Here is a 22,148-nt window from a genome sequence, read left to right on the forward strand (position 1 = left end):
TTATTTATTTATTTATTTATTTATTTATTTATTTATTTATTTATTTATTTGAGATAGAGTGAGACAGCACAAGTGGGGAAGGTTGGGAGTGGCAGAGCCCCACATGGGCCTCTATCCTAGGACTCTGAGGTCATCCAGGACTCTGGGACCATGACCCGAGCTGAAGGCAGATGCTTAACTGACTGAGCTACCCAGGTGCCCCTAAGTTAATTTTTATAAGAGATGTAAGGTCTATGTCTAGATTCATTTTTTGTATGTGGATATCCAGTTGTTGAAACACCATTGGTTTTAAAGGCTATCCTTTCTCCATTGAATTACCTTTGTTCCTTTCTCAAAGATTTATATATTTGTGTGGGATTATTTTGGGGCTCTTTGTTCTCTTGATCTTTTGTCTGTCTATTTGTTTGTTTTTGCTAATACCACACCATCTTGATAACTGCAGTTTTAATAAGTCTTGAAGTCGGATACTGTCAGTCCTCCAACTTTGTTCTTCTCCCTCAATGTTGTGTTAGCTATGCTGGGTCTTTTGCCTTTCTGTATGAACCATGGAATCAGTTTGTTGATATCCACAAAATAACTTGCTGAGATTTTGATTGGGATTGTGTTGAACCTATAGGTCAGCTTGGTAAGAATTGATCTTAATAATACTGAATCTTCCTATTCATGAACATGGAATGCCTCTCTATTTAGATCTCAGAGTTTTGTAGTTTTCTTCCTATAGATCTTGTTCATATTTTGTTAAATTCATACTAAAGTATTTCATTTTGGGGTGCTAATTAATATAAGTGGTGTTACATTTTTAATGTCAAACTTCAGTTGTTCATTAGTTGTATACTAACTTTGTGTCCTACAACCTTGCTATTAATTTCTGAGTTTTAGGAGGATTTTTTGTTGATTCTTCAGGAGTTTGCATATTATCTATTTTATTTCTTCTTTCCCAATCTGAATATTTTTTTTAAAAATTTTAAGTAATCTCTATCCCCAACGTGGGCTTGAACTCATGACCCTGAGGTCAAGAGTTGCACACTCCTCTGACTAAGCTATCCAAGTACCCCCCAATCCAAATACTCTTTATTTCCTTTTTTTTTTTTCTTTTTTTTAAGTAGGCTCCACACCCAGCACAGAGCCCAGCGCAGAGCTTGAACTCACGACCCTGAGATCAAGACCTGAGCTGATATCAAGAGTCAGATGCTTAACCAACTAAGCCACCCGGGGGCCTTTATTTTCCTTTTCTTATTGCATTAACTAGGATTTCCAGTATGACATTAAGTAAGAGTGGTGAGGGGGAGACATCCTTGTCTTGTTCTTGATCTTAGAGGGAAAGCATCTAGTTTCTTAACCATTAAGTATGATGTTAGCTATAGGTATATTTATTCTTTATCAAATTGAGGAAGCTCCTCTTCATTCCTAGTTTTCTGAGAATTTTTATCATGAGTGGGTGTTAGATTTTTGTCAAATGCTTTTCCTGCATATCTTGATATGATCATATGCTTTTTCTTCTTTAGCCTGTTGACATGATAGATTACATTAATTGATTTTCAAATTTGAACCAGTCTTGTATACCTGGACTAAATCCCACTTGGTCATGGTGTATAATTCTTTTCATATATTTTTATATTTGACTTGCTAGTCTTTTTTTGAAGATTTTTGCATCTATGCCACGAGAGATAGTGGTCTGTAATTTTCCTTTCTTGTAATATCTTGGTCTGGTTTTAGTATTAGGGTAGTGCTGGCCTCCTAGAATGAGTTAGGAGGTGTTCCCTTTCTTCTCTTTTCTGGAAGAGATCGCAGAGAATTAGTATCATTTCTTCTTTAAATGTTTGGTAGAATTCATCAGTGAAACCATCTGGGCGTAGTGCCTTGTGTTTTGTAAGGTTATTAATTTTTGAGTCAGTTTCTTTAATAGATAGAAGCCCATTCAGATGATCTATTTCTTCTTGTGTGAATTTTGGTAAGAATTGGTCTACTTCTTTTTTAAAAAAAGATTTATTTATTTATTTGAGAAAGAGAGAGAGTGCTTGAGTGCATGCGCCAGCAAGGGGAGGGGCAGAACAAGCGGGAGATCTCAAGCAGACTCCCCGATGAGCGCAGAGCACTACATGCGGCTCTATTCCAGGATCCTGATCATGACCGGAACCGGAATCAAGAGTCAGACGCTTAACTGACTGAGCCACCCAGGCGCCCCAAGAATTGGTCTATTTCATGTAAGTTAAAAATTTGTGGGCATAGAGTTGTTCATAATCTTTTATTATCCTATTAAAGTCTATGGGATCAGTAGTAATGACTTCTCTTTCATTTTTGGTGTTAGTAATTGTGTCTCCTCTTTTTTTTCTTGGTTAGCCTGGCTAGACGTTTATCAATTATATTGATCTTTTCAAAGAACCAGCTGGGAGGGTAGGATTTTAGTTCATATTACAGTTAAGAGCCATAATAAGTCTTGATTTTGAGTTGATCTCTACATTTTTGCCAGTAATTGCTATATATGTATGTGCACAAGGGCATAAGTATTAGGATCTAATACAGAAATATCATTAGAACTTTTTAAAAGTCCATAGATTTTCATTAATAAGACTAAGGCTTTCATTATTAACAGGATGGTGGGTCAGGGAGAACAACTTTGTTTGCTGGCTCCCTATGCTAGCTGTGTGTCGTTGGGCAAATGGCTTCACCTCTCTTTAGTTTTATGTACTATTCACCTCTCTGAGCATGTTAAAATTTGTAAAATGCAAGTTCGTATTTTACTGTTTAGAATGAAAAATAGAGCTAATATAAGGTGTCTAGTATGGTACCTAGTACACTCTATTGCAGCTCTTGTACTTCTAAAAGACAACATCTATTAGACTCATTAAAGATTCTCTGGGTTTCTTCATACTCTAGGCCTTCAGGAGATGATAGGGATTTCCTCTTATTCGTTGATATGTGAAGCTGTATTTCTTCCCATATAGAGTATTTGGTTGTTGTAAATGGCTACCTCTTGACTCTCACATTTAAAATTTGAGAAGGAGGGGCACCTGGGTGGCTCAGTCGTTAAGCGTCTGCCTTCGGCTCAGGTCATGGTCCCAGGGTCCTGGGATCGAGCCCCGCATCGGGCTCCCTGCTCGGCGGGAAGCCTGCTTCTCCCTCTCCCATTCCCCCTGCTTGTGTTCCCTCTCTCACTGTGTCTCTCTCTGTCAAATAAATTAAAAAAGAAAAAAAAATTTTTTTTGAGAAGGAAAAAGCTGTTTGTGGGAAAGCCCTCCAGTTTGGGAAACTATTTTCTAGCTTTCACGGTCAAGTCTTATTTCTGATTGAGTAGATACTATACACAGCATGGCCTTGCTTTTTCAATCAGGTGTTTTGCCAATGTTCTTAGTCATCCAGAGTGAGTGCTGGTTTTTGGCCAGACTCCAAGGACAAGGTAGTAGGTGCTTTTTGAGAAAACTAGGAAAGGAATTGGGCAAATAGCACAGATTTGGGAGGCTGATTTTAAATGCAGATCTCAGTAGAGTTCCTGAGACAGGCTCTGGGATTAAAATAGATTGAATTTTAGTACAAATAGAGACAAAATAAGTGAGAAAGCCTGGACTTAGGTAAAGCCAAAAGTTTTGTTGTTGTTATTTTGTTTTGTTTTTAGTTTTCCAAAGTAATGTGCCTTGTTCAGCTGTTTTCACTAATGGAAGTTGCAACTAGGTAGCTACAGTGCTTACTAAATTATAGAGAAATGACTTTAAAAATTAGTTTAAACAGAATAGCTTAACATAGCAAAATTCAATCTGTATAACCTGTAAGTATGTATTTTCAGAAATAATTGCCCTGTTTTCTTTAAGAACAGAATGTAGTTTTTAGAAAGGAGACCCATCTGCTTGGGGAAGTTACCTTAGCTACATAGAATGAAAGCAGAGAGGAGGTTACTAGTAAAATGATTCTGAGAAGGGGGTGGTTGCTTGTATCCTGACTCTCTTGGTTCAGGGTAAATGGTGGCACTTGAATAAGAAGTCTTGGCCATGGACTAGATGCTGGGGGGCCCACGGTTAACCTCAGCCAGGAGATTACTTTCTGCACATCAGCCCCCTCAGAACGATCTAGCTTCCTCTGCAAACCTTATGGACTTCACCTCACCTGCTTTCCTTTCACCTGATCTCACAGTACCAGACCATTCCTCACACTGGGATTTACCCATTAGCAGAATGACTCTGAGCCTTAACAATGAGGGTATTTAGCTGTGTGCTGGACCAAATGTTCAAGCCTCTTGGTAGGTCACCTCATGAAGAGAAGAAGTAAGGGGAGAAGGGCAGGGAAGGTGATGGAAGGAGAGAGCTGAGGACAAGTATCATATGAGGAAGGAAGGTTTATCCTGGTAGGTGGTATACTAAAAAGAACGTTTCACAGGAAGACAGAAGGCTTCCAGTTCAGTCTGGTTCAGCCATTTACTAGCTGTTTCTTCCCTTCAGTGTGGCTCAGTTTTCCCATCTCTAAAGTAGAAGTTTTGGTTGGGCAAGATGGTTTTAGGCCCTAGAGATTGAGAGAGGAATAAAACAAGGCCCCTGCCCTTGAGGAGTTCATATTTTGATGAAGGAAATAGGCTGGGTGTAAGCAAATAAAGAAAACAGAGCACTGTAATGTTTTAAATAGAGGACCAAAAAGAAAAGCCGTGGGAAAAAAAAAAGAAAAAGAAAAGCCGTGGATAAAGTTAATTCAGCCTGAAAAGTGGGATGACATTTCGCTGGGGCTTTGAAGGATATTTGAGATTTCACAGAGATTAAGATAGGATGAATCGGAGAGAATAGCAAGCACAAAGACAGGTGGCACAAAGCTGGCGCCCAGGGTGTGTACAGGAGTGTGTGTGTGTGGAGGGGGAGCCAGAAAGGTGACTGGGGATAGCTTGGGAAGATCCTTATTGCATGGCAGGCTAGGAAGCTTTTCCCAGAGACAAGAGAGAGCTATCAAAAGCTCTTGGGGAGGAATACCTGATTGTGTAGGTCTTTTAGAAAGTTAATAGTGACAACATTGTAGAAAGTGTTTTTTGGTTTTTGTCGATGGAGGGAGACTTCAGGCAGTCCAGATCATTTTGGAGGTTATTTCAGGGATAAGGCAGCAACTTTGGAAATGGAAAGGAAGGGACAACTTTGTGAACTGTTTTAGGATTTGGAATATCTGGGATTCAGTAACCCACAGTTGACTCACTCACCTCCCCTATCCTCACCATCACTTAAAATAGTGGTATATAACCATTATGGGCAATTCCTACAACGTCTTCTAAAATCTTACTAGCCTTTGAAATCACTGACCCATTTGGTCTCCTCCCCTGGGGACCGGTACTGCCCTCATTTGGGCAAGCTTGTTAGTAGCCTTTGTAATTGAAGAGCTCCATTCAGAAGCAAATGGGAATAATTGATTTTCATCCTCCAGAGGCTGGAAAAAATCAAAGACCACAAGAGGTTTTTTAAAAAGGAGGCCAATTCCAGAAATAAATTTTCTCCATACTCCTTAAAAGAACTCTTAAGAATCTCATAAACGGAAGCCTGTGTCCCTGAAAGAGATCTGACTTGGCTTAAAAAAAAAAAAGGAGGGGTGTGTGTGTGTGTGCGCGCGCGCGCGCGCGCGCGTGTGTGTGTGTGTGTGTGTGTGTGTGTTGTTAAAAATTGTTCTGTTGGGGCACCTGGGTGGCTCAGTCGTTGGGCGTCTGCCTTCGGCTCAGGTCATGATCCCAGGGTTCTGGGATGGGAGCCTCGCATAGGGCTCCCTGCTCGGCGGGGAGCCTGCTTCTCTCTCTCCCACTCCCCCTGCTTGTGTTCCCTCTCTCGCTGTGTCTCTTTCTGTCAAATAAATAAAATCTTTTAAAAAAATAAATAAGAAATAAAAATTGTTCTGTTGTTAAAACAGTAAGGAAGACTTTATTTAAGACCACTGCAAGGGGAGAAATATGATGCTCCCCTCCAAATACAACAGGGACAAGTAGGGATTTATAGCCAAGCAGCAGGGTGAGGGGTCAGGGGATGAAAAATTACCAAGAGGGGTCAGGGGATGAAAAATTACTAAGAGGAGGAGACAGCAGGGTAGGGGGATTCTTGCTAAACTGACCTAACAGGATTCTTGCTAAAGGCAGGCCAAGGACTTAGATAGCAAAGGTGGGGGATGAGGAACTTTATCAGATGGGGTGGGGTGGGGGGAGCTCTTGTTAAACCTACTTAACAGGATTCTTGCTAAAACTTGGCTGAGCAGTCCAAAGACTGGATGGAGACCAAGGTCAAGGCCTAGTTGAAAGAGTACTCAGAGGAACCTGAGTAAAGTTTGGTCAAGGAGAGTTTTTGTCAGTTTGTGCGCACGTGTGTGTGTGTGTGTGTGTGTATGTATTCATGTGTTTTATTACAAAAAGTAATGCATGCCTCACCCCCCAGAACTCATCAGTCTTAACAATTTGGTACGTAGCCGAGGCTTAGAAAAATACACCATTCTAACAGAAATGAGATCATACTCTACATACTGCTATGCAGGTGCATTTTTCACTTCCTCATGTATCTTGCATGTTTTCTCATGTCAACACGTATATACTGACTCTTCTCGTTCTTTGGAATGCCTTGCCTCACTTGAGATATTGATGCCAAGCCCTTATACTTTAGATTCCAGTTCACAAGTTTTTTCACATACATTCTCCCATTTATTCCATAAAATAACCCTCTCAGGAAAGGGATAGGGCAAGTGGCATCTCCATTTGACATAGAGATTAGGTGATTTACTAGAGATTTTGCCGCTAATATTTGTTAAATCCAGGCTTTACACATATGGGTCAGTTTTATGTGTGGAAAAAAAAAATAACTTTGACATTCAGCTTTCTTTCTTTCTTTCTTTCTTTTTTTTAAGACTTTATTTATTTTTTTGACAGAGAGAGACACAGCAAGAGAGGGAACACAAGCAGGGGGAGTGGGAGAGGGAGAAGCAGGCCTCCCGCTGAGCAGGGAGCCCTATGTGGGGCTCCCATCCCAGGATCCTGGGATCATGACCTGAGACGAAGGCAGACACTTAACGACTGAGCCACCCAGGCGCCCCGACATTCACCTTTCATGTTAGCCACATTCATAATTTTTGTTTGTGGTGCTTGGGGCATTTAGGAAATATGTGTGGTGTATATAGGACCTGGAATCTGCTAATAAATTTCATTTGAGGTGTTCATCCCTTTTGCATGTATTACTAACTTCTATATTTAATTTTTTTGTCATTTTAATTTCCTTAAACAAAATAATCATCTTGAATACCTTAAGATTAAATGAATTCAGTTTGTATCTTTCATTATAATGTTCATACTTTTAATAGTTACCTTAAGTAATGAAGTTTGTCACTAATTGGATATCTGGAAATGTTAATGGGAGTCTTTCAGTTAACTACCTCTACTCATTTCCCTCTGGGACCCATTTCCTACCTAGAACATAGTGCCTCTCTCTCAGCCCTCTTTATTGGTTTTCTATGACCCTGGTGAGAAAGATAAAGAGCAAGACAGACTGAATGAGGAGTGGGGGATGTGAAGCAGGGCGGAAATGAGAGAATATGAGCTATGGGGGAGTCATCTTATTCAGGAATGAGAAAAACAGTGGGGGGAGAGCATGTTTCAAGAAGTTGCATATAGCACAGTGGTTAAGATTTTGGAGTTAAACCCAGTGTTACCCATTCCAGCTCTATACCCCTGGATAAGTTATTCACCTCTCTACTTGTCAGTTTCCTAGGGTTCTCTTGTAGGGTTCTTGAAGTAAATAGTGAGTTATTTAATCCACTTAATTAAAGTATACTTGGGTCATGGCAAACATTTAATGTTAGCTGTTGTTTCTAGGCCTTTTAGAGTAAAAAATTCCAAGAAATGGGTCTCAAAGTCTGGATGGAGTAAAGTGACCATATAAATTATTGTCCAGGCAAGGATGCTGTTAATAATTATTCTGGGACAACAGATATAAGCCAAGATTTATGGTTTCCCTAAGGCAAAGGCTTCTTTGTCCCCAAACGTGACTGATTAAGGCACCTTGCCTTCCTACCTCAGCTCAGTGAAGCCTCTGGACTTTGACAAGCCAGGGAGCAGATCATTTTTTTTTCTTCAAAGATTTTATTTATTCATTTGTCAGAGAGCGCGCGCAAGCACAAGCAGGGGGAGCGGCAGGCAGAGGGAGAAGCAGGCTCTCCACTGAGCAGGGAGCCCGATGCGGACTCGATCCCAGGATCCTGAGATCACAACCAGAGCCGAAGGCAGATGCTTAACTGACTGAGCCACCCAGGAGCCCCGTGGGAGTGGATCATTCTTATAAGCACTTCTTCAGACACACACACATACACACACATACACACACACATTCACTCACTAAACAAGAGAAGAAACAGTGCTTTTTCTTTCTAGGTAACATGTTATGTTAGGGTAAAATGAATCTGCACATATATCTAGTAAAATTTGTGCAGTATTTTTGACCTAAGAAGTAATTTGACTGAAGATATTTGAGTTCTTCCAGTTTCTATATCTAAAAACTACCATACCTCTCTTTGAATAGCTAGGCCCCCTCATGCCATTGAGGCATCAATTTCTTCCTCTCTGAGCGTAAAGCGTGTGCCAGGTACAGCGCTTTCTTGGCAGTGAGCATATGGTTGGTAAACATGGTTGTTTGTATTCTAGTGAGAAAGAGCATCAAATTGTGGCAAATAGAGAACTCAAACCCGCAATCGTTGTAGTGAGGGCAGAGTAAAAGCAGCTCTAAGTAGCTCATGAAGAGCCAGCCTTGCCTAGCCTGGGAAGGAAAGCAGAGAGTTCCCTGAGGAGGAGAGCTTTTTGCTCAAGCTGGATAGGAATTGAAGAGGAATTGAAGAGGTAAGTTGGAATGGGGGATTGGGGAAGAGGCAGGAAGGAGCCCAGTCTTCCAGGACAGGAGACCCTGAGTGAAGAATGCAGAAAACCATGAAGTGCCTGCTTTTCCGAGATGACCTTGGCTGCAGTGGGATCACACATTCTCCCTGCTGTCGCAAAGCCCTTTCGTTGTCCCTTGTCTTGCTAATGGAATTCCATTCATCCCAGCCTTCCTCCAAGTTCCCTTAGCATTTGCACAGTTCTTTTATAACACACATCACATCGCTTTATAATTGTTTGTTTCTGTGTCACTGAAGTTCTTTCGAGCAGGGACTTGGTCTTATTTATTGCAAGGTACCTAGACTAGCACAGTGGCATTTCCCCTTCTTCCCTCTGGGTGCCAGGTACTGTGTAGTTGCTGCTTGGGAAGGTGGCACGAGACAGGCACCGTCCCTGCTGTCCCGGAGCATGCAGGATGACAGTTGTTTGTTTTGCTCAGTGACTGAATGCATTGCCTGAGTCACCAGTAAGAATTAGAATTTTGAACTCTGGAGGTCATTTTCATGCAGTTCAGCAGTACCTTTTTTCAGCCGTGGAACAGAAACAGTGTTAAGAAGCCATGCCAAGGTAAATTGAATCAAATAAAAGATAAGGGCCCCCAAAGTAATAGTGTAAACCATGGGGGAAATAGGGCTTGTAAAAATTTGATTTATACATTGGTCCTGCTGAATACCTTGTAGTAACAGCAGAGAACTCCTGGAGTGGCGTTCGCTTCATGGCAGCGTACGTCCTAGGTTGTCACGTGCACGTCCATAGTGAAACAGCAGTTTCACTGTGCAACCCCCCCTGCTGCGGCTCAGATCCCCCTCCCTGCTGTATGCCCTGGTCGGGAGGCAGCGTAGGCTTGCCTCAGGTAGCAGTGACTGGAACCAGCCACTCTTACAGTGATCACTATGTCCAAGCTTCACAGTCTCCCTGCTCTCAAGCAACTTGCCGACAGGCGTGTGGTGTTGCGTGTGTCCACACCAGTTACCGACTAAACACAGAAGGGCCCAGAATAGAATGCTGTAGAGAGCAACATTGGATATAACCGGTGTGTCTACTCCAAACGCTGTTCTCCTTGGCAGAAGGCAGGAGAGCACTCTTTGCTGGCTTTGTGGCCCAAGGAGGCCATCCTTCCAAGTTGATTGTGTGAGTCGTGTCAGCTGTGAAGTTAAAAGGGTGCATTGCCTTTCTGCTTGTGTTTCTCTCTCATGAGGGAATAAACCCTTCAAAGTCCCTGCCTCTCATCATGCTCGAAACACAAACACATGGCCACAAAAAGCCAAGGTTACCAGAACTATACATTTCATAGTTGACAAGGGCTCATCCAACCTGTCATGTAGTGTCAGATTCGTTACTGATGTTCTTACCAGAAGGCCATTGATGCACACTTGAGTTCCTTTCTGGGAAAGCAACCATTTCCAGCTCTTAGCTCTCTGTAGCTGTTTCGTCCATGTTTTGGATTATTACGCTTATACTGCTGTTTCTTGATTTTTAAGTTTTAGGCATCCTCTGTCAGTCTTTGTTATGAAGAGGTTTTAGCTTTCTTGCTCTCTGTCAGTCCACTGCCTTTTCATCCTTCAGATAGTTCACAATTTTTAGTTATACCAGTATCTAATATTTGTGTTTATATTATTATTATTATTTTTAACAAGCTTTATGTTTATATTATTAAGGCTATTAGTATTATTCACCTGCTAACCCAATTAGTATACTACAGTCTGATCTTTTTTTCCTGTACAGTGCACTAACTAACTGCCTCTCTTTTTTTTTTTAAGATTTTTTATTTATTTATTTGACAGAGAGAGACACAGCGAGAGAGGGAACACAAGCAGGGGGAGTGGGAGAGGGAGAAGCAGGCTCCCCGCGGAGCAGGTAGCCCGATGCGGGACTCGATCCCAGGACCCCGGGATCACGACCTGAGCCGAAGGCAGTCGCCCAACCAACTGAGCCACCCAGGCGCCCCTAACTGCCTCTCTTGTTGGTTTTCTGAGTTTCCAATGCCCAGCTCACTCTTAATTCCCAAACTACAACCATAATTTTGAAGTCCTTAAATGTTACTTTCTACATCCCAGGCAGGCACATCCAATGACCTTGTCAGTTTCATTGTCTCCTGCAGGCAGGCCCCTGGAGCCCTTCATCCTCCAGCCACGCTTGAGGCTTGCTGCATGGCTGATCCCCTTTGCCTTTTTTTGGCCCCGTTTCCTGGATGCCTGTCTTCCTCTTTCTTGGTTTGCTCATTTATTTGGTAGAGCATATCCTCCAGTCGCTTCCTGATCAAAGGGTGTGTGGGAGGTAAAATTTGAGACCCTGCATATCTAAAAATATCTTTATTCTCTTTTCATACTTGACTGATAATTTGTCTGCTATAGAATTCTAGGTTGGAAATCACCTCACCTCTGAATTTGGAAAGCATCGCTCTTTTGTCTTATGGCTTCCAGAGCTGCTATTGAAAGTTCTGATGCCACTCGATCCTTTGTGTGTGAACTTTTTTCTCCCTGGAAAATGTGTTCTCTTTATCCCATGACTTCTGAAATGTATTCTGAAATTTCACAGTGTGCCTTGGGGATGGATCTTTTAAAAAATTATTCATTGTACTGAGCATAGGATGGATTCTTTCAACTGGAAATTCATATCCTTCAGTTCTAGGAAAATCTCTCAAGTTGTTTCTTTTATAATATTCTCTCTGCTTTTTCGCTTTTCTCTGGAACTCTTGGTCTTCTAATCTGCTTATCTTTTCTCTTGTATTTCCCATCTTTTTCTTTGGTTATACTTTCTTAGAGATTTACTCAAATTTATCTTCTAGTTCTTTGATTGTGTTTTTATTTCTACTATTATTTTTTAATTTCCAAAACCTTTGCACTGATTGTTGTGGTTTTTTTTAATCCTGTTTTTGTGTGATAGTAGTTTGTTGTTGTTGCTGTTGTTTTGAGTTGAGATTTTATTTGGTTTTCTGTTTCTGTTCCTTTGAGTCCTTTTATTCTGTTTTGTGCTCTGTCATTTCATGTTGAACCTTCCTCAAATGTATGGTCCTCTGTGGTGATCATTTTCATTTAAGAACGAGTCACTAAAGAGCCAGTTGCATAATCTGGATAGAGGTGGAAAGAACTTGGCGAGGATGGCTTTTATATCATATAGGGTGATTGGGCAGGAACCCACCTGCTTTGATGGGGAATCCCCCAAAGTCAATATCTATTGAATTGTTCTGTGGAGTCCTTGGTCCAGCCTTCTGTTTGGGGTGGGGGTGGGGCCGCCAGCATTCTGGGAGCAGAGCTGAGATCATGTCCTTCAGGATGTAGACTTCCTTTTAGGGCTTCTGTTTTCAGTACAGTGCCTCTCTCTGCCTTCTGCTGTTCCTGATGTCCAAGGCTGGAGCCCATCTAATTCAGTTTCTTCACAGAATAGATCTACCTTCTCCTGCCTGGATACAGGGAGTAATCGTCTACTGGCTGCCCTGGATGGGACCAGAGATTTAGTGATCTAATGCCTCCTTATAAACAGAATTTGTATCAAGTTCTTGTTTTCAGCCCCTCCTTATCCCTGGCCTCATGTACCACCTGGTACCTCTAATCCCTGAGCTTTCTCAGGGTATATATGTGTGTATATGTAGAGCCTTCCCAGGGTATGTATGTGTGAAGGCCAAAAAGGCATCCCCTTGTATGGCCACAGGGATTCACTTTCTCAGTTCTGCTAACTTGTCTACTTTTCATTTTCCAAAAAATGTTGATTTTTTATGTTCACTGTTCTCTTTCTCCTGTTCCTTGTTTTTACTTGGGTTTTAATGGGGTTCAGGGGTGAGCAGAAATAAAATACATGTTCAGTTTTTCCCAGTTAACTTGATTTTAGGGGAAGTTGCACGGTTTTGGAGGTTTTGTGTCTAATTGTTTCATGTTGGTCAGTTTTGTCTTTTTCCAGAGATCACAAGCTTCTTTGACAATGGGGATAGTTTCCTGGGCTCCTTGTTATTTCTTCTTTTAAACCTCAACAGTTAAATATGTAGAAGGCATTTTAGTAAAGATGTGTCAAATTTGTTTGAGTAAGATGAAGTCTTTTTAAAATTAGACTGGCTTTGGATAATGTTTCATTGTGTTGGGAGACTGCCAGCCCCTCCTGAGGTTCAGAGAGAAATCTGCGGTGGCGGTGGCGGGGAAAACTCAAAAGAGGAAAATAGCGAAGACCTTTGGCAGAAAAAGACTGATGAGACAAACTCCTGTTTAGACCTTAATGATTTCATGAAACTGGATGGAAAACTGCTCAGAACCTCTCTTACTTCTTGCGTGTATTGCCATTGCTCTCTCTTCATAGAGCCAGTGCTAGAGAAGGCCCTTTCCTGACTTGGTGCTCTCAGAATCTTTGACCTCCTGAGAATCCATGCCGGAGGAAACCCACAGAGCTCCAAGTTGTTTTCTCTCAACAATCAAGTTCAAGATCTGGAAAAACTGGAAAAAACATGCACTAGCAGTCAGACATGGGATTTTGTTTCAGTGCCACATGAATTAGCTATATGATGATCAGCAAGTCATTTGAACTTCAGTTTTCTTAACTATAAGATGGAAACAACACTATGTACTTTCCTACTCCATAATATGGTTGTAGGGGTCAAATATGGGGAACACGCATGCATGTAAACACTTGAACATTATCATTTTAAACTAACTATGTAACCAACGTAAGGCGTTCCAGACCCTCATATGCACCTGCTGACTGGACATCTACGTGTGGGAGTCCAAATTCATTTCTGCCCTAACTAATCCAATACAAAACTTTCCCTCCCCTCTTTTCCTCCCTTACCTCATAACATCATCATCACTAAACAGAGCGACCCTGGTTTTCCTCCTGAATTTACTCTCACTGTCCATGAATTTTTCACTTCTCACCCACCCTTATGCCCTCACCCTGATTTAGTCACCAGATCCTGTCTTGTCCATTGATTCTATCCTTTTTCCTCTGTCCTCCTTGCGACTGCCTTCATTCAGGTCCTCACTTCATGCCTGAATTGCTTACTTCCAGCCAAACTCCTTGGATCTAGTCATATACCTCTTCCTTTCCATCATCTACACAACTGCTTAGCATAATGCTTTTTTTTTTTTTTTTTCAAATTCTGAAATATATCAAGCCATCACAATAGCATGGTGAATAATCAGTTAGCCATCTAGGCTCCCATCTCCCAGCTGTCAACAGAGGATTTCTCTAAGACATGCATCTGATTATTCCCCACTCAGAACTTCGGTGGTTTCCAAGACCCTTCCTAGTTTGGCTCTGCCCGCCCCTCCTTGCTCGCATCCACCATCCTTTCACTCATGTGCTCCGGCCCCTCACAGTCACTTGCCTGTGGCCCAGTTTGCTGGGACGACTGGGGAGACCTTGAATTTAGGTGTTTCCTCTTTGTTTCTTCTGTCTGGTGGATTCCTTCTAAGCTTTAAGGCTCTGTCCAACTATCTCCCCTTCTGCAACGCCTCCCATATTTCCATTTCCCTATAAGCTACCCTGTGCATACTTCCTTCCCAGAATGGCACACACCGTTTGGTATTGTCATTTGTTTACTTGTCTGACTTCCCCACTCTACTCAAGGGTGGAGACTGTAGCACACTGGCATATGGAAGGTAGTGCATAAACATTTATTGAATTGAACTGGATTGGACACTTGGCCGGCCCACTGAGATGCCATTACTTGTCTGTGTAGAGTAAGCAGTTAAGTAGCTGGGCAACGACATGAAGCAAGCTGACTGCTAGCAGAGAGCCACTTTATGGTTATCATTGGGTCCTGAAATTGTATTCCATAGAGTAGTCACAGATGAAAATGGGCTGAGCACTTTGATTCTAACTTAGGGTTCTTCTGTCTCTGTGTTTTATGGACAGACATCTCAAATACAGTATTCTTTGTCCCAGCAAGAGACTGTTGCCATTTTTAATGGATACAGGTGTAGCAAGTCTGTTACTGCATAGAGACCATGTCATATTTAAGTAGCAGGTTGGTAAAAACCTAGTGTTAGAAGTTGCATACTGGTGGCCCTAAGCCAATTCCCTGCATAGTGCTGTGCTCTTGGAAACATGAGGGATTTCCCTAAAGAGTTTAAAATTCATGGTGTGGATGAGCAGCTTAAAGAATTCACAGTGGTTCAAGGTCAAATGATAAATGTGGTGGTGAAGGTGCCATAGATGATCTGGAAAATCTGAGGTGGGTGAGATTAGTATCAGCTCGTGCAGTCAGGAAAGGTGTCATGGACCAGCGCACATTTGAACAGGGCCACTTTCTGTGCTGGCTAGAATAAGTGTCTCCGTGTATTTTCTGCTGTTCTTATTCGGTTTCACAGAGGCTTCAGCAATTTTGCCTCAGGTTTTTGCCTGAGTTTCACTAGGTCTGAAGAGTGATATGTAGAATTAAATATGGGTGTTGTCGATGGACCTTTTAATTCAGATAGAAGGAACCCTGATTCCCTTTTAGAGATTTAGTGTCTGATCATCATGGTTTGGACTTTAGAGTCTGTGCCCCTTCCTCTTGCTTGGAAAGTGTCCCCCTCTCCTTCAGTGTGGACTTTGTATCTTCCCCCAGAGCTCGACCTATAGTCGATGCTTAAGGACGCTTGCTGACCTCCGCTCCCCTGGGTGGCCTCCGTAAGCCTGTTCCCTCCAGGCAGAGCCCCCTGCTCCTCCTTGCTCTCCAGCCGCATGTCAGGCCTGCTCCTGCTCAGGCCGTTTGCATCTGATGCTCTCTCTACCTGTCCTCCCCAGACACCCACACTGCTCCTTCCTTCACTGCATTCATATCTCTTCTCCAGCGTCACCTTCTTAAAGAAGTCTTTCCTGAGTACCTTATTTGAAGTGTCACCCATCACATTTTATTCTTTTGTTTCTTTATGGCGTTTACCATTACCTGCTACCATATTTCTATTTATTTATTTGCTCACTCTCCCTCCCTCCAGATTCCAGATCCACGAAGGCAGAGACTTTGTCTTTTCCCATTTGCGTTTCCAGGCCCGGGAGTAGTGCCTGGCACATAGGGGGCACACTTCACTTATCTATTGAATACATGCGCAAATAGCCCCACGAGCAGGCCCTCAGTCAGCACCTGCCCCACTGTACAGAGTGGGCTGTGTCTGTACGGCTGGCCTGTTATTCATCACTGCCTCCAGATCCAGCTTGCCACCTGCCGTGGATCAACGTGTAGTCAGTTTGTAAATGGATGGAGAGAGGCCTTTGAGGTGGGACTCAAAAGCCACAGGTTCTCATCAGCCCTCTTCTTCCTTGCCCTCTCCAGTCTTTAGATGCCGTCTCCAAATGTAGGTGCTTCTGCGTCCCAGACGGCAAGGCTTGCTGTGCTCCGGCATCATGTCCGTGGGGTTGGGTTGCTGTGACACGTCTTTGGCTTCTCAACCCTGATGCTATTAAACTGGTTCAAACCAGTTTGGTTCTAGTTTCCATGAGCCGTTGAAGCCCTGGGGAGCCTATCACAGTAGAATTTGCAGATGCAGAGCAAGATTTGAAGGATTAAGTGACTTGTCCTACAACTGACAAGAGGCAGAGGCAGCTAACTAGAGTCTCAGCTCTTAACTGGGGTTCTGTAGTTGCCTCACGTGGGATCGCTGGGACTCCTCTGAGACGTACCAAGGGTAGTTGTGAGGGTTTGTTCTATGAATCAAGGGCAGCAATTACATTTCTGTATAATCTACATATAATCTACATTTCTGTATAATCTGGTTTAAGAGTCTCCTGGACCGTTTTCCTTCCCTCTGGTTTTCTTGGCACATTGTGTTTTGCTTTTGTTTGTTGGTGAGCAGCCCTTTGGCATTTACTGTCTTAGAAAATCCTAATAGGACAGCTGTGATAGAGAGGAAGACCCAGATTGTAAATAGCTCTTTTCTTGGGCTGCCAAAAAGGAAGAAACTTGGGTGGAGGGGGATATTACTACCATCCTGTGTGAAGCGAAAATTCTAAGCAGGGAGATTCAGTTCTCTGTTTTCATTTAGGTGTTATTTAATATATTACCCATTCCCCCAAATTTCCAGATGGGCGTTCAGAGGAAATGCTAGTTAGAGAAAAAGCAGGGGAGGGGGGTGTAGACCTTACTGGTTAGAAACATTGCAGCTTATGCAGGGAAGTCCTTGTCTTTCTTCCTCATCCTTTCAAATTGTTTTGAGGGAGTTTTAGTGCTGGTAAAGGATATCCAAGCTTAATCACCTGTAGACGAGAGACGTGGAGGGAAAAGTTAGAGTGAAAGAAGGCTTGCTCAGTCCTGCCTTTTTTTTTTTTTTTTTTTTGTGAGGGCGGTTTAAGTCTTAGTTTTCAGGTTACTTTGGGACCCGGATTGAGATCATTGAGGGGCTAGCAGATTCCTACTGGAGTCCTCAGGGCTGACAAACCTGTGCTCCTGACTGCCTGACCCATTACTGGTATTTTCTTTTTCCCAGCTCCTGTTGGTTTATTCTAGTCATCTTGCTGTTGGATTGTTATTCCAGCCTTGTACTACTGCATCTTTACCTCCTCTTGTCATCCCAGTTAGATCGTAAAGTCCTTGTTCAGCCAACTGCCAAGAGCTCTATAAATGGGAGTTTGGGATCTGCCGCTGACTTGGGGAGAATAATTTGTTTTTTGATTCTTAGTGTCACCTATTTTTTAATAGAATGACGATGTTTTGTCTGGTGGGTCAGTTTGAAAATGAGTATGAAAACTATACCTCCTAGTTTTCCCAGACCCATTTCACTTTCTGTCATTCTCATCATTGCCAGGCACAGGTATATAATTTTTGATTTAGAAAATGAGGTTATTGTATACATGTGACAGATATAATTGCTTTTAACTCTTTGTTTGGAAGGTGCTGTAGGAATCCAAGCTCAATGGAGGATGGGGATGCCAGGATGTACCTCAGGCTCCTGACCCTGTCACCAGCATCCTTAATTGACAATGAACGAATAAGCTGGATACCAAAGCATGCCTATCTTCTCTTTTCACTTAAAATTTATCTTAAGATTTTATTTTATTTTTTTTTTTAAAGATTTTATTTATTTATTTGATAGAGAGAGAGAGACAGCGAGAGAGAGAACACAAGCAGGGGGAGTGGGAGAGGGAGAAGCAGGCTTCCCGCGGAGCAGGGAGCCCGATGTGGGGCTTGATCCCAGGACCCTGGGATCATGACCTGAGCCAAAGGCAGACGCTTAACCAACTGAGCCACCCAGGCGCCCCTATCTTAAGATTTTAAACCTATTGTAGACATGCTCATTAAAGTGGCCCAGGTCACACATATACAACCATTTATTAGTAACAGTTTGATGTTTTTCTTGGTTTTCTTTTCCCTGTGCACAGGTTCTTTCCCCTCTTTCTTTTATTTTTTTTTATTTTTTTATTTTTTTACAGAGAGAGACAGAGAGGGAACACAAGCAGGGGGAGTGGGAGAGGGAGAAGCAAGCCTCCCGCCGAGCAGGGAGCCCAATGCGGGGCTCGATCCCAGCACCCTGGGATCATGACCTGAGCCGAAGGCAGACACTTAACGACTGAGCCACCCAGGCGCCCCTCCCCTCTTTCTTTTAAAAAATTATTACAAAAATACACAACTGCATTCTCATTGTGTTTTAAACAGTGTGGTAAAATACAGAGCAGAACATGAGAGTCCCTCTCCACCATCTGTAGTGTCCCCCAACGCACATTTCCTTTCCCAGAGGTGACCCCTGGCAGCACTTGGCGAGCACTCTTCCCATCGCCATCCACCGTATGTGCGTGTACATACACACTTCAAAAGCAAGGGCTCCTGTTTGGTGTACTACACAATGACTACTTTTTTTCACTTACCCATAACACAGTGTGTCTTGGGAAATCTCTCTACGTTGGGACACATAGGTCCAACTTGTTTTCTTTACCTTGTTGTGGTTGTTGTTGTTAATGGCTATGTAATAATAATTCATCGTATGGGCATATCTGGCATTTAACTGCCCACCTGTTGGTGGACATGAAGTGTTTAGTTTTTGCTCTCACAGTGAAGCAGTCCTGTACAAGCGTGTATCTTTGTGCATGTGTACAAGTGTTTCTGTTGAATAGCTGCCAGGAAGTGGAAATGCTGGCTCAAAGTGAGTGCCTATTTTTGGTTTGGTGGATGCTGCCAAATTGTCTTCCCAGAGGAATTCACCAGTTCAAACTCATACTAGTGGTATATAAGAGTGCTTGTTTTCCTGATCTTTATAAATACCTTTTATTCTCATTTTTGTCAGTCTGATTGGTGAAAAGTAGTGTGTTGTTTTGTTGTTTTAAATTTTATTTTTAAGTAATCTCTACACCCAATGTGGGGCTCAGTCTCACAACCCTGAGATCAAGAGTCATATGCTCCACTGACTGAGCCAGCCAGGTGCCCCTAAACAACTTTTTTTTTTTTTTTTAAGATTTTATTTATTTATTTGTCAGAGGGAGTACAAGCAAAGCAGCAGGCAGAGGGAGAGGGAGAAGCAGACTCCCCGCTGAGCAGGGAGCCTGATGCGGGGCTCAATCGCAGGACCCTGGGATCATGACCTGAGCCAAAGACAGATGCTTAACCAACTGAGCTACCCAGGCATCCCTGAACAACTATTTTTAATTTTTTTTTAAGGAAAAAAATAAGACACTTCCTTTCCATGTTACAGAGTGTTTACCTCGTACCAACTGCCAACAGTAGAGGCATTCTCATTAAAAGCAAGAACAAAACAAGACTGCCCTCTACTACCTAATATTATTTTAGAAGCTCTGACCAAGGGGCGCCTGGGTGGTTCAGTCGGTTGAGCGTCCAGCTCTTGATTTCAGCTCAGGTCATGATCTCAGGGTCATGAGATCAAGCCCTACCTACATTGGGCTCTGCGCTGAGCATGGAGCCTGCTTAAGATTCTCTCTCAAAAAAAAAGAAAGAAAGGAAGGAAGAAAAAAAAAAAAAAGGCAGCAGCATCTCTGGCCAGTGCAGTAAGGTGTGAAACAGAAGTAAGAATTAAGGCTTTAAGGATTAAGTTAGATGACACTTCAGCATCCTAGTATAGTATTTCTGATTCAAACAAAGCACTCAAATTTAGATCTTGTTGTTATTCCGTTTTTTTTTTTGTTTTGTTTTGTTTTTTAGCAATAAGACATTCTTTGGAAAGCCCCATTATCTCTTACATATTTTTTTTTTTAAGATTTTATTTATTTATTTGACAGAGACACAGTGAGAGAGGGAATACAAGCAGGGGGAGTGGGAGAGGGAGAAGCAGGCCTCTTGCGGAGCAGGGAGCCCGACATGGGGCTGGATCCCAGGAGCCTGGGATCATAACCTGAGCTGAAGGCAGACGCTTAACAACTGAGCCACCCAGGCGCCCCTGTCTCTTACATCTTAACACATGTGTCCTGGTGCTTTTATTAATGTGGGTTCTTTCATCTTGGTTCTTGCTGGTCAAATCATTCAGATAACCTGTAGATCTATGTTGAAGTCTCTGTAAGTCTTCAGTCACCAGTGTAGAGGTGGGTGTTCAATACCTGTGACTGGCTGAATGGTTGGTTCAGTGATATTTTTGATGACCTTTCAATGAACTGTTCTTACAATCCTGGGAGTATTTAGAGGCACGAGTCCCATACTGAGTGAATAATGTCATTAAAAATGAGAAGGGTAGGGCGCCTGGGTGGCTCAGTTGGTTAAGCAACTGCCTTCGGCTCAGGTCATGATCCTGGAGTCCCGGGATCAAGTCTCGCATCGGGCTCCCTGCTCGGCGGGGAGTCTGCTTCTCCCTCTGACCCTCCTCCCTCTCATGCTTTCTGTCTCTCATTCTCTCTCTCTCAAATAAATAAATAAAATCTTAAAAAAAAAAAAACAAAAAAAAAACGAGAAGGGTACATGGGACGCCTGGCTGGCTCAGTTCGTAGAGCATGCAACCCTTGCTCGTGGCTTCGTGGGTTCGAACTCCATATTGGGGGTAGAGTTTACTGAAAAAAAAAAAAAATACACAAAAGAAAATGTAATACTTCATTGGCTTCTAGAGCAGAGTTCAAACATATGCCTGAAGAGAAAATGGATTCAATTTAAAAAATTAAAAAAAAAAAAAAAAGATGAGAAGGGTACAAAAGAGCAAGCTCTTAAATGATATTGTTATCTTGATGCTAGACTCCCTGTTCAGCAAACGATTGTGTATTGTCAGTGTTATGCATTTCTGTAGTAAATAGCTGCTGTCCTTTATCAGGAGTCATGTGGATGTAACTAGTTTGGTTAAACACCACAGAGAATTCTTTTCTAAGTAATTAGCTGGCTCTAAATTTGGTTTGTGACTTCAGTGTTCTTTTTTCTTTTTTTCCCCCTCTATAGCATCTGGAGAGGGCCAAATGTGAACTGTGTTGACAGCACTGGGTATACACCTCTACACCATGCTGCTTTGAATGGCCATAAGTAAGTATTAATATGCTATATTCCTGCTCTACCCTCCAGAACCCAGGCCTTTGGATTGTCTTTTCTTCGTTTCTATAAAGGATCACTAAGCAGTAATGTTGAGGAACAGGGGAAAACAAACTAAATTCAGTCCATCCAGAGTTCCTCAGTCTCTCGTTAGTATATAATTTAAGCACCCTTCCCTACTCCACCCCCCAAAAAACTTCAACCAAAGGTTAAGTTTTACCTTTTCTGCTTTGAAATGGTGCAGTACCACACAGTGATCTGAATATGAAGGTCACATTTGGGGCAGCCAGATCATAAAGGGGCTGGATAATCTCTTAGGGAACCAGCACCTTTGTAACCTGAAAATAGATTGAGTGGTCATAAGAAACTTCCCTTCTGTTAAAGTAGTTATTTATTTACTCTTTTGGCTTGCCATTCTTCCTCATACAGTTAGCCTTGTAGACAACAAGAGCCCTTTTTAAGGGGAAAAATACATAAATCATATGGCCTATTTAATTCTCCTAGGTATTGGTTAGTAGTTACTGGGTGGGATTTACGCAGAAAGTTTTCTGGAGAAGCTGCGCTTTGGGGGGAGTTTGAGAGAAGATGACATAGGTTTAAATGGTTTGGCGGCCTTTTCCAGAGGGCACTGCCCTCCATGTGAGAGAGAAAGTGATGGCTCAGCCCAGGGGCAGACAGAGTCATGGAGTACAGTGAGTAGATTTGCCAGGATGTGGAAGAATGGAAACCAGAGTGTAGCAGCACAGAGGGTGGTAAGGAGAGTTTGAGGCGTCATACTCTAGGGGATAAGAAGTAGAAATTTAGTTTTCATGAGGGGGGATTATTGGAACCATTTTCGATTTTGCTGAGCAAGGAGCGGGGCCCTCACTACCTTGTGGTATTCCGTATCACTTGTGCGGTATTTGGCCCAGCCTGATGGACGCTGATATGCCAAAAAGAGGTGAT

The 22,148-nt window shown here is 42.5% G+C and overlaps 1 protein-coding gene across 2 annotated transcripts in view; it reads left to right on the forward strand.

Moving 5' to 3' along the window:
• Positions 1 to 22,148, forward strand: part of ANKS1A (ankyrin repeat and sterile alpha motif domain containing 1A) — a 180,208-nt gene that overhangs the window by 51,019 nt on the left and 107,041 nt on the right. For both annotated transcript variants that reach the window (XM_034991653.1, XM_034991654.1), the window contains exon 2: positions 21,117 to 21,197. In XM_034991653.1, coding sequence (XP_034847544.1) covers positions 21,117 to 21,197 — 81 coding nt within the window. The remainder of the gene's footprint in view (positions 1 to 21,116; positions 21,198 to 22,148) is intronic.

This window comes from Mirounga leonina, unplaced genomic scaffold (assembly GCF_011800145.1).
Source record: "Mirounga leonina isolate KUSES-001 unplaced genomic scaffold, KU_Mleo_1.0 Mir_53, whole genome shotgun sequence".
Lineage (NCBI taxonomy): Eukaryota > Metazoa > Chordata > Mammalia > Carnivora > Phocidae > Mirounga > Mirounga leonina.